Source organism: Oncorhynchus clarkii, chromosome 26 (genome assembly GCF_045791955.1).
Source record: "Oncorhynchus clarkii lewisi isolate Uvic-CL-2024 chromosome 26, UVic_Ocla_1.0, whole genome shotgun sequence".
NCBI classification, from domain to species: domain Eukaryota; kingdom Metazoa; phylum Chordata; class Actinopteri; order Salmoniformes; family Salmonidae; genus Oncorhynchus; species Oncorhynchus clarkii.
In genome coordinates, this window is record NC_092172.1 from 25,957,019 (window position 1) to 25,969,758 (window position 12,740).

The 12,740-nt window shown below is 41.7% G+C and overlaps 1 protein-coding gene across 1 annotated transcript in view; it reads right to left on the reverse strand.

Moving 5' to 3' along the window:
* Positions 1–12,740, reverse strand: part of LOC139385232 (Wilms tumor protein 1-interacting protein homolog) — a 42,008-nt gene that overhangs the window by 12,388 nt on the left and 16,880 nt on the right. Inside the window, exon 2 of the mRNA XM_071130370.1 lies at positions 1,682–1,783. Within this exon, the coding sequence (XP_070986471.1) occupies positions 1,682–1,783 (102 nt within the window). The remainder of the gene's footprint in view (positions 1–1,681; positions 1,784–12,740) is intronic.

Sequence of the window (12,740 nt, forward strand, 5' to 3'; positions counted from 1 at the left end):
ATACAAGGCCCTTGGCTGTTTTCTCCTGGCTGGTGTGAGAGGCACAAGCAGGATGTGTTACAGTAACACAGATGTAACTAGTTAATCACTAGCGTGTCCCATTAAAGGCATGGATACATGTGAGCAAACAGACAAAAGGCATGTGGAAGGAGGAAGTGGGTGGTGATCCAGTCAGGAGCTGGGCGTCAACACCAGTACAGGAAATAAACAGGTCACAGAGGTATGTCTTATGACTGTATAGTTGAGACTAGTAAAGTAATGAGGAGGTGTGTGTGGGTATGTTTGGGTGGGTAGGGGAGGGGGGGTTGTGTGTGTGCGTGGTGTGTGAGCGTGTAATTACTCGCGCACACATTTCTGTGTGTGTGTGTGTGTGTGTGTGTGTGTTTATCGGTCTGTGTGCTCTTATCTGTGTGTGTGTTTATGTGTGTGTTGTTTGCTCAGAGCCCATGCCAGGCCGACCCCCTCTGATAAGCAGGCCTGGTACACTTTGTGACTGTCTGATTGAGGTCCTCATGGGAAGGCCGGCTGAAGTGGAGGGGGGTAGTTTGCATTCCTGGCCATTTCATGAAAAAAGGGTGCAACCATAGGAGCAAGCCAAGAGGAGGGCTCAATTATGCATGGTTAAACAAAGCCCAAGGCTACCAGCCAGCAATGTCTCAGAGAACTGAACTCTCTCTGCTATGGAGCTCCTGACTCTTACAGAGTAACGTTTGTGGACTTTTAGTCAAAAAGTAAAACAAAAACAGTTTGTCAACAAATAAGTTGATACATCATTAGGTGTGTTTAGAGATCTGCAGGCACTTTAAAACTAAACTTCTCAGAGGGGTTGAAAACACTCTAAAAAATCAAACATTCCCATTCATAAGAGACCCAATAATACATCACAGAGTTTACGTTAGGAATAAACCATCGCAAGAGTCAAGATGGGCCTGTTATCATCTATATACAGAGACCGCTAGAATAAGAAGGGGAAGACTTGCTTCACTTCTGGATAGATTTCACCAAACTAATTTAAATTCTGAATAACAGAGAAGTATAGATTCTCTTTTTCTGTACTGTTTAAACCATTATAGATGGGCAATAATGTCTGACCAATAGAAACAGACTTACAGTATATCTCTGGTCTGACTCAAGTACACGTTTCAAAGCAGGTCAAAAGGAATCTGTAGAGAAACCTCGGGATTAGAGACACTGCCCCTCATTCTTCAACCACACAATACACCTGAAAGTATATGTATTCAATTACATGTCAATTATATGCATTTCTTCCAAAGCTAAGGGATCAGCATCCATGTACATCAGCGCATGAATGAAAGCAACCTTGCTCCAAACTTTCTCTGACTTCACCCTCGTCTCCACTTGAAACTAGAGAGGACAATTGGAGTCAGGTGACAGGACAGCCCTACACACACATATAAACACATACACACAACACGCATAAACACATTTTTTTTCAGGTTGACTGCAGATTCAACAGCCGTCTCTACAACCCACTCGTTCCATAATATCATCCGTGTTCCTGTCAAATAGAGAATAGAGCATTCTGCTGATAACTCCCAAAGACACTCTGGCAACCAACATCAATGTTGTGCTAAGAAATGAAAATACAGGACATCTGTGATGCCAGCCAATGATGCAGCTGCTGAGAAGGAGTAGAGGACAGAGGGATATATACACCTACCACAGGAGCAACAGGTGAAGCAGTTGGTATGGTACAGATTCCCCATGGCCTGACAGGCTTGGCTGGCTCCATACACACCTTTCCCACACTTGATACAGATACCTGGAGGAGGGAATAGACACAGGTTAATAGGGGCAGCATTTTCACTTTTGGATAAATAGCGTGCCCAATTTCAACTTCCTGCTACTCATGCCAAGAATATAAGATATGCATATTATTAGTATTATTAGATTTGGATAGAAAAGACTCTGAAGTTTCTAAAACGGTTTGAATCATGTCTGTGAGTATAACAGAACTTATGTAGCAGGCAAAACCCCGAGGACTAACCATTCAGAATTATTTTTTTTGAGGTCACTGTCTGTTCAATGAGTTCTCATTGGGAAACTATATTTCTTAGGCACTTGTTTGCAGTTCCTACCGCTTCCACTGGATGTCACCACCACCCCTGGTTGAGGTTATTCCTTTGTGCAATGAAGAAGTACGGTCATCATGAAACAGGGTAACATTATGTGTACTGTTTGAGAGTTGCGCAAGACTTGAAAAGTAGCGTTGGTTTGTGATCCTCCTGTATTGAAAACAGATAGACCCGTCTTCAATTTGATCGATTATTAACGTTTAAAAATACCTAAAGTTGTATTAAAAAAGTAGTTTGAAATGTTTTGGCAAAGTTTACAGGTAACTTTTGAAATATTTTGTAGTGACGTTGCGCAAATTGGAAACCGTTTTTTTTCTGGATCAAACGTGCCAAATAAATGGACATTTTGGATGTATATCGACGGAATTAATCGAACAAAAGGACCATTTGTGATGTTTGTGGGACATATTGGAGTGCCAACAAAAGAAACTCGTCAAAGGTAAGGCATGTTTTATATTTTATTTCTGCGTTTTGTGTTGCACCTGCAGGGTTGAAATATGCTACTCCCTCTTTGTTTACTGTTGTGCTATCATCAGATAATAGCTTCTTATGCTTTTGCCGAAAATACTTTTTGAAATCTGACATGTTGGCTGGATTCACAACGAGTGTAGCTTTAATTTGGTATCGTACATGTGTGATTTAATGAAAGTTTGAATTTTATAGCATTTTTTAAAAATTTGGCGCTCTGCATTTTTCCTGGCAATTGGCCAGGTGAGACATTTGCATCCCGCCTATCCCAGAGGTTTAACATCTGTTGACATAATCATCATTATTTTACATTGACATTTTAGTCATTCGGCAGAGCGACTTACAGGAACAATTAGGGTTAAATGCCTTGCTCAAGGACATATTGACAGATGTTTCACCCAGTCGGCACGGGGATTCAAACCTGCAACTTTTCGGTTACTGGCCCAACACAGTTAACCGCTAGGCTAACTGCCAACCATTATCAGCAACATATTCATCATGAATCCTACTTTCATACAGCAGTAAAGTACACGTCATTGTAACTGCTTTGGCTAGTAACTTCCATGTTCCATCAATGATCTATAAAGGGTGTATATACAGTACTTGGACCAAACTTTCTCTGTGAGGTTCATTGATCTATGTTGTATCTAAATTAAAAATACATTAACCAGGGGTGTTAGGGGTTGGCAGCAAGCATTCTCTTAATGTGGCACAATGACAAAGTGACTCAGCAAAGGTTAGTGGGCTATGTTAGTGGGCAACGGACGCAGATAGTATAATTACTTGCTGCAGACGACCACTGACCTGCAAACACTAGACAATTTAGAGGAAAAAATGTGAATTACCCACAGGTGTGGACTAGGCACTTTCATCTACGTGGTTCTTTTTAGGTTAATAGTAAACCCTTACTAAGGAAGGCACCCAGCCGGTGACAACTATTTGGACATAGCATTGGACTAATGATTCCCCTGCTTTCCTCTCACGCACAAGATGGCCTCTGCCGGGGTCACATTCCACAGTGAGCGCAGGGTCAAAGCCTGGGTGGGGTGAGTCCAGGGTCACCACGCCTACAGGACACAACATCTCTACAGGGGGCTGACTTCCCCCCCACCACCACCTTCCTCCCATGATGACAGTAATGAAGAAAGAGTGTCATCCTCTAGTCCTCTCTCTACCAATTTATTCTGACAGTATTTCAAGGCAACGATACTTTCTAGAGCCAGGCCAATTTAAAATATGTGCTGGACTTACACTTATATAGAAGCAGGTTGTCTCTTTTTGACAGGTCTTAACCCCTTAGACTGGTGGGAATTGGCCTATATGGATAGGGCTAAATCTGTTCTTACAGAAAAAAAGATGAAAACGCATAATCAGGTAGCAATTAAAAGGGAACAGTTGGGAGGCTATGGGGAAATTATTAGACTCAAGATGAGATCCCCTCACAATCTAAAATTGCATTTTTGTCCCCCACAGTTTTATTATTGGAATGAGATACAAAACGAGGCAACTGTGTGACGTTAGCTAATGTTTCATCCCCTCTCAACTGAGGTGAATGAAAAAGCTATGCTAGTGAGTAGCTACCACAGCCAGGCCAGCTCTAGCCTCTAGTTATCTGTCAGATAGTAATAATAGCCACCTCATATCACTATCTAACAGCAGTTGTATGTATAGAAATGTTTTGTAGCCTTTGTTTGTCACGTTTAAAAATGAACTTGACAAGCTTTTACCAGTTGATGTACCGTCGGAGAGAAAGCTGGCCAAAAGTTGGATTACATTTGCTCTTATTTTTTCCTCAAACAAACTAGACCTGAATCAAACAATGAAACCATCGGCCAAACAATTGAAGATTGATATTCTGACGTTTTGCCAGTGCAATGTGAGTTGTATTAGTCAGTTTGTCAATGTAACGCTATTGATCTGTCAGTTTCCCAAGCTAATTCTAAATTTTTCACACTGACACAGTAATAAACAGCTCTAAAGTTACAGGCTTCACTGTCATGGTGCACAGTAGAGGTCTGTGTGGGACCGATCTTTATCATCTCGCTCCTGCCCACACCTGCTGGCTTTCTGTCCGACTCCAACTCGCTACCGCAAGAACTGATCCCAAACCCAACCGCAGTCCCGCAATGTTATTTTAGGCATATGTGACACAGCTCACTTGCCAGCCATGGTCCCAGCAATTTTGCGCCCCATAGGAAATATCAAATGCACAACATAAGTAACTTTAGAAATAGGTTAAATTACCAGAGATTCTCAAATGGCCCTTACATTGTATTACCTGACTATATCAGTCAATATCTTAAATGTAGTTTGAAGACAGCAGAGTTGGAGAGACTTGTACTTTCTCTTCAGCTATTTTTATAGTCTACCTTTTAGGAGTGGGAAGATTTTCAGACTGAGAAATATGGGTATTCAAATATTTAGACCTATCTCTAGGCAATGTAGTAAACTATAGCCTAATCATAGGCCTATTTAGAAAGTACATTTCCTTGGAAAGATGACTGCCCCATGATACTCTATTTAATTGAGACCACACGTGCACCAGAGATCGCATGTATGGCTAATGAAGTGGAAGCAGCAAGAATGATGACAGCAACACTTGCTATATTTTGCATAGTTCTATAGGATATAGCTTACCTTTCAGGAAGACGATTTACAGGCAGAGACAAATAAATGGGTAATCATTTTCAAAGATGATTACATTTATTCATTGCACTTCGACTCACTTCTTTTCATTATCAATATTTATTTACATATTTAAGTTGATTTCATATTTGTTAACTGCCACGTGATTCACCACCCATGGAGGAAGCCTACTCTATTTCAATGAGACCACACACACTAGGCACACTTGAACTCTCACACCCAACTAGGTCAAGTCTACTGAAGTTGAAGCTGCGTGTGAATAATGCAAAAAATATGTGCTTTCAATACAATAGGTAGGCTAGTGCATACCACGCAGAAAGAGGACTGTATCAAAATAATCTGTGGGACAACAAAAATATTTTCATCCCAAAGGCGTCTGTCTGACCACCTGCACCTGCCTGCAGCATGAAAAATGCTGGCCGCGCCGCCCTGATCTCTGTGGGGACCCGCAGATCCCACATGTATCCCGCGGGAATGCAGCCCTCTAGTGCGGTCAGTACACAACATGCTCATCATGTCTTAGCAGGGTATCAGATGGTGACAGGGGTCTCAGCAGGGTCAGACAGCCAGGGAAGAGCAGTCTATGAAGCTCAGGTGAATTTTGCAATAGATTCAGTCAATGACACAAAGTTCCATCTTGAATTGATGGGTAGACCTACAGTAGCTACAGGACAGCGGTTTAAAGCTACAGTCTGGGATCTGGGAATAATTGTCACGCCCTGACCTTAGAGATCCTTTTAATTCTCTATTTGGTTAGGTCAGGGTGTGACTAGGGTGGACAATCTATGTTTTCTATTTCTTTGTTGGCCTGGTATGGTTCCCAATCCGAGGCACTTGTCTATTGTTGTCACTGATTGTGGATCATATTTAGGCAGCCTTTTTCCCACCTGTTGTTTGTGGGATCTTGATTTTGTGTAGCTGCCTGTGAGCAGCCCAGAACGTCACGTTTCCTTCTGTATTGTTTTTGGTGAGTTGCATATTTATTAAACATGTGGAACTCTAAGTACGCTGCGCCTTGGTCCATTCATTCAGACGATCGTGACAATAATGGTTATTTAAATTATTGAACCATTGACTTTATTCTTGGATAATATAATGAATAAATGTACACCAAGGTAATTCTTTCTCATGCCTCATTTTAGGAGGATTAGATGGTGACAGGGGTCTCAGCAGGGTCAGGCAGACAGGGAAGACCAGTCTGGGACAGAGGTGAGGTGAATTCTTGCAGATACAACACTTTATTCATGAGCGGTGCTCAAGTTCAGAATGGTTGTCAGTTAAAACCCATACAGAGACCCTGAGCTCTGACGTCATGTATAGCATATTACTGTACAGCCACTCCGTTACAATTCAGGTGCTTATCAGTGTCCAAGTCTACCATTTTCAATCAGTATATGGGTACGAGTCTAAAGGGCTACCTGTGTTAGGGTCAATTCTGTATTGAGTTGCGAATTGCTCTTAATTCCAATTCAATTCTTGAATTTGAATTAGCCACACCCCAAATAAATGAGACTTTCATGTTCACGTCTCGGTTGAGTTGCATTGAATGGCTTTGAATTCAAATCAAATTCTATTCAAATTCTGCTTCCTGTGGGGTGTGGTCAATTCAAATTCATTGTTTGAATTTAATTAAATTCCGAATTGACGCCATCCCTGCTTTTTACATCTATGACATTTTTTTTAATTGGCCTAATAGTAAAGACAAAAATGCATTGCATTTAAATGTGGCATGAACACACCCAGTAATGATGTTTAAATCTGATTCTCAAACAAATCACTTCAAAAAGTAGACTAACTGTGGCAGCGTAAGTTCGTTCACTCTAAAATAATTCCAGCATCCAAACAGTGCACTGTGCACAGGTCATTTTCATGAAAGGAAAGAGACATCTGTTAAAAACACCATAATGACATTCAGCAATTGTCATTAGGCCTACTACAGTGGTGTGTATTCATGGATGCCAATGAAAGCCATATACTTCCCCAAAAATATGAACAATAAAAAAAGAAAAATCATATGAAATAATGTTTCAATAAGGTTTCATCATTTTTCAATTCGCAAGTGGTTGAATCTAACTCGCCGGAGAAAGCATCCGAGCGAGCGAAACTGCGGCCCTCTGTTTCAGTATATGATGCTGTCTGGCCAAAAATAGTATGACAGGCGCTGTTTTGCTCGCTTGGATGCTTTCTCCGGTGAGATTGATGCATCTTGCTGTTGGTGCGCATCTCATCAAATTATAAATATTTAACGACCCTCCCAAAGGTGAACTTTTGTTGCCTTTAGAGGAGCTCATGTTTCATTCATCCTCCGTAATTCGCACTCTGTATAAAATTGTAAAAAATGAAGGACTACGGTACCCCAATGCTATCCAAAGGTTAGGCCTACATGTTTTCCTTTCAACAAGAGTCATTCAGCTGGACCAAAGTCAAATATTGGCATTTCCTATTGCAACTTAAACTCGTGACGCTGTTCCTGCACTCAGAAAAGATAAGAGGAAAAATTAGGGCTATTCTCTCTGATAAGAATAAATAGCCAAACTATGAATCATCTTAATCACAACAGCTTGGCCAAAATAAATATCTAGAACAGCCATGGGCAAGAAAATAAAATATTACTGTCCAGATTTGGTAGATCCCATATTACCTCTATATTCCCTTTAACAAGAGAGGCAGAAGACTGCAAAGTGTAGTTATGTAAAAACCTAAAAGTGAACATGAAAAAGATACCAGTGGGGTCGAAATATTGTCTGTTTTGTGTGTCTCAATAAACTACTGTGGGAGTTGAAGACTTTTTAAAATGTGTATCTGTCCAGCACCTGAACTAGTTAGATTTACTAAAAGTGAACAAGATATCAGATTGGAGTGTTCCATGGTGTTTCTGAAGATTCCAGATCTAGAACCACAAGCACTCTGACAATGTTAACATTCGCACAGTATTCGGATAATAGCTCATATCCTGGTGAAGGTCTTATTTTTCTTATATTTATGAATCTCTTGTTTGTTCTTCTTTGTGTATTAGTATTTACTGTTTATTGCACTGCTGGAGCTAGGAACAAAAACATTTTGATGCACCAGCTTTAACATCTGCAATCTGTGTAGGAGACAAATCAACTTTGATTTGATTTATTCAGGATAAGCTGTTTACATGCACCTTTGATTTCCCACCCATGAGTATCCCTGTATCCATAAATAAACAGAATATTGCTAATTTAGCCAAAAGTTTGTACCCCTCATTTAGATATTTTTCTGCTTATAATTTCCGACATTAGGAAGGCTATTCGTTAGTCAACTTTGTTAGTCTATAATTATATACACGCAGTTTCTATTCTGTCATTCCTTGATGCTCTAGAACACTAAAAAAAGAATTGCTCACCAGAATGATGTCATACATCGATAGAATGAACGCTTTATCAACAATCTAGTTGACATCGCTAGCGTTCTCTTTCATTTCTGCTTCTCTCGCGGAGCAAATTTATGGACCGGGGAGTTTGTTGACCAGTTTTAAGGAAATTAAAAGCTGTGAAAACAATACTACATGTTTCTGACAGTAATTCATTTCACCTTGGAAGCATATTTGTTATGGTTGAAAGTGACATTTTGTCAGCTTTTATGTCGCAGAAAGAAATTGCATGTTTCAGCTGCACAACAGGTGCAACAACAAGCGCGCATTCGTATTTTCTCAAGATTAAAGAAAACAATTATATTTATGTTCCAGAGACAAAATGAACATTTGGTCTATCATTTCACTGCAAGAAACAAGTAATTCTGCATGAGTTAATATTATAATAGGCTACTTGTGAGGACTACAGTCAGTGTCCAGACTTCAATTACTATCCCAACTTGTCCCATCTGAATTTCTAAGCTGATACTATGTGAAACTGAGTCTGAGCAGACGGTTTAAACAACAGTAAATGGGATAAGATGTTTACATGCCACAGTATCCTGTCTAAGATCAGCATATCCCAGGCATCTTATCTGGGTTTCTTAAAACCAGGATAGGAGCTTATTTGGGTTACTGTAAACGGATATGATGTTTATATGAGTCAACAAACAGGGATATTGGTGTGCATGTAGGGCTGCAGGTAGCCTAGCGGTCACAGCATTGGGCCAGTAACCTTCAGCAAGGTTCTTAACCGTACTACTATGTGTATGTGACAATAAAACATACAGTCTCTCTCTCATATATACAGTGGGGGAAAAAAGTATTTAGTCAGCCACCAATTGTGCAAGTTCTCCCACTTAAAAAGATGAGAGAGGCCTGTAATTTTCATCATAGGTACGTACACTTCAACTGTGACAGAGAAAATGAGGGGGAAAAAATCAGAAAATCACATTGTAGGATTTTTAATGAATTTATTTGCAAATTATGATGGAAAATAAGTATTTGGTCATCTACAAACAAGCAAGATTTCTGGCTCTCACAGACCTGTAATTTCTTCTTTAAGAGGCTCCGCTGTCCTCCACTCGTTACCTGTATTAATGGCACCTGTTTGAACTTGTTATCAGTATAAGAGACACCTGTCCACAACCTCAAACAGTCACACTCCAAACTCCACTATGGCCAAGACCAAAGAGCTGTCAAAGGACACCAGAAACAAAATTGTAGACCTGCACCAGACTGGGAAGACTGAATCTGCAATAGATAAGCAGCTTGGTTTGAAGAAATCAACTGTGGGAGCAATTATTAAGAAATGGAAGACATACAAGACCACTGATAATCTCCCTCGATCTGGGGCTCCACGCAAGATCTCACCCCGTGGGGTCAAAATGATCACAAGAACGGTGAGCAAAAATCCCAGAGCCACACGGGGGGACCTAGTGAATGACCTGCAGAGAGCTGGGACCAAAGTAACAAATCAAATCAAATTGTATTTGTCACATACACATGGTTAGCAGATGTTAATGCGAGTGTAGCGAAATGCTTGTGCTTCTAGTTCCGACAATGCAGTAATAACCAACGAGTAATCTAGCTAACAATTCCAAAACTACTACCTTATACACACAAGTGTAAAGGGATAAAGAATATGTAAATAAAGATATATGAATGAGTGATGGTACAGAGCGGCATAGGCAAGATGCAGTAGATGGTATCGAGTACAGTATATACATATGAGATGAGTATGTAAACAAAGTGGCATAGTTTAAAGTGGCTAGTGATACGTGTATTACATAAAGATGCAGTAGATGATATAGAGTACAGTATATACGTATACATATGGGATAAATAATGTAGGGTATGTAAACATTATATTAAGTAGCATTGTTTAAAGTGGCTAGTGATATATTTTACATCAATTCCCATCAATTCCCATTATTAAAGTGGCTGGAGTTGAGTCAGTGTGTTGGCAGTAGGCCGTCTCGTCGTTGTTGGTAATCAAGCCTACCACTGTTGTGTCGTCCGCAAACTTGATGATTGAGTTGGAGGCGTGCGTGGCCACGCAGTCGTGGGTGAACAGGGAGTACAGGAGAGGGCTCAGAACGCACCCTTGTGGGGCCCCAGTGTTGAGGATCAGCGGGGTGGAGATGTTGTTACCTACCCTCACCACCTGGAGGCGGCCCGTCAGGAAGTCCAGTACCCAGTTGCACAGGGCGGCGTCGAGACCCAGGGTCTCGAGCTTGATGACGAGTTTGGAGAGTACTATGGTGTTAAATGCTGAGCTGTAGTCGATGAACAGCATTCTAACATAGGTATTCCTCTTGTCCAGATGGGTTAGGGCAGTGTGCAGTGTGGTTGAGATTGCATCGTCTGTGGACCTATTTGGGCGGTAAGCAAATTGGAGTGGGTCTAGGGTGTCAGGTAGGGTGAAGGTGATATGGTCCTTGACTAGTCTCTCAAAGCACTTCATGATGACAAAAGTGAGTGCTACGGGGTGGTAGTCGTTTAGCTCAGTTACCTTAGCTTTATTGGGAACAGGAACAATTGTGTCCCTCTTGAAGCATGTGGGAACAGCAGACTGGGATAGGGATTGATTGAATATGTCCGTAAACACACCAGCCAGCTGGTCTGCGCATGCTCTGAGGGCGCGGCTGGGGATGCCGTCTGGGCCTGCAGCCTTGCGAGGGTTAACACGTTTAAATGTTTTACTCACCTCGGCTGCAGTGAAGGAGAGTCCGCATGTTTTGGTTGTGGGCCGTGTCAGTGGCACTGTATTGTCCTCAAAGCGGGCAAAAAAGTTATTTAGTCTGCCTGGGAGCAAGACATCCTGGTCCGTGACTGGGCTGGTTTTCTTTTTGTAATCCGTGATTGACTGTAGACCCTGCCACATACCTCTTGTGTCTGAGCCGTTGAATTGCGATTCTACTTTGTCTCTATACTGACGCTTAGCTTGTTTGATTGCCTTGCAGAGGGAATAGCTACACTGTTTGTATTCGGTCATGTTTCCGGTCACCTTGCCCTGATTAAAAGCAGTAGTTCGCGCTTTCAGTTTCACGCGAATGCTGCCATCAATCCACGGTTTCTGGTTTGGGAATGTTTTAATCGTTGCTATGGGAACGACATCTTCAACGCACGTTCTAATGAACTCGCTCACCGAATCAGCGTATTCGTCAATGTTGTTGTTTGACGCAATACGAAACATATCCCAGTCCACGTGATGGAAGCAGTCTTGGAGCGTGGAATCAGATTGGTCGGACCAGCGTTGAACAGACCTCAGCGTGGGAGCTTCTTGTTTTAGCTTCTGTCTGTAGGCAGGGAGCAACAAAATGGAGTCGTGGTCAGCTTTTCCGAAAGGAGGGCGGGGGAGAGCCTTATATGCGTCGCGGAAGTTAGAATAGCAATGATCCAAGGTTTTACCAGCCCTGGATGCGCAATCGATATGCTGATACAATTTAGGGAGTCTTGTTTTCAGATTAGCCTTGTTAAAGTCCCCAGCTACAATGAATGCAGCCTCAGGATATGTGGTTTCCAGTTTGTAAAGAGTCAAATAAAGTTTGTTCAGAGCCATCGATGTGTCTGCTTGGGGGGGAATATATACGGCTGTGATTATAATCGAAGAGAATTCCCTTGGTAGATAATGCGGTCGACATTTGATTGTGAGGAATTCTAAATCAGGTGAACAGAAGGACTTGAGTTCCTGTATGTTGTTGTGTCCAGACCACGTCTCGTTAACCATAAAGCATACGCCCCCGCCCCTCTTCTTACCAGAAAGATGTTTGTTTCTGTCGGCGCCTACCATCAGTAACACACTACGCCGCCAGGGACTCAAATCCTGCAGTGCCAGATCTGTCCCCCTGCTTAAGCCAGTACATGTCCAGGCCCGTCTGAAGTTTGCTAGAGAGAATTTGGATGATCCAGAAGAAGATTGGAAGAATGTCATATGGTCAGATCAAACCAAAATATAACTTTTTGGTAAAAACTCAACTTGTCGTGTTTGGAGGACAAAGAATGCTGAGTTGCATCCAAAGAACACCATACCTACTGTGAAGCATGGGGGTGGAAACATCATGCTTTGGGGCTGTTTTTCTGCAAAGGGACCAGGACGACTGATCCGTGTAAGGAAAGAATGAATGGGGCCATGTATCGTGAGATTTTGA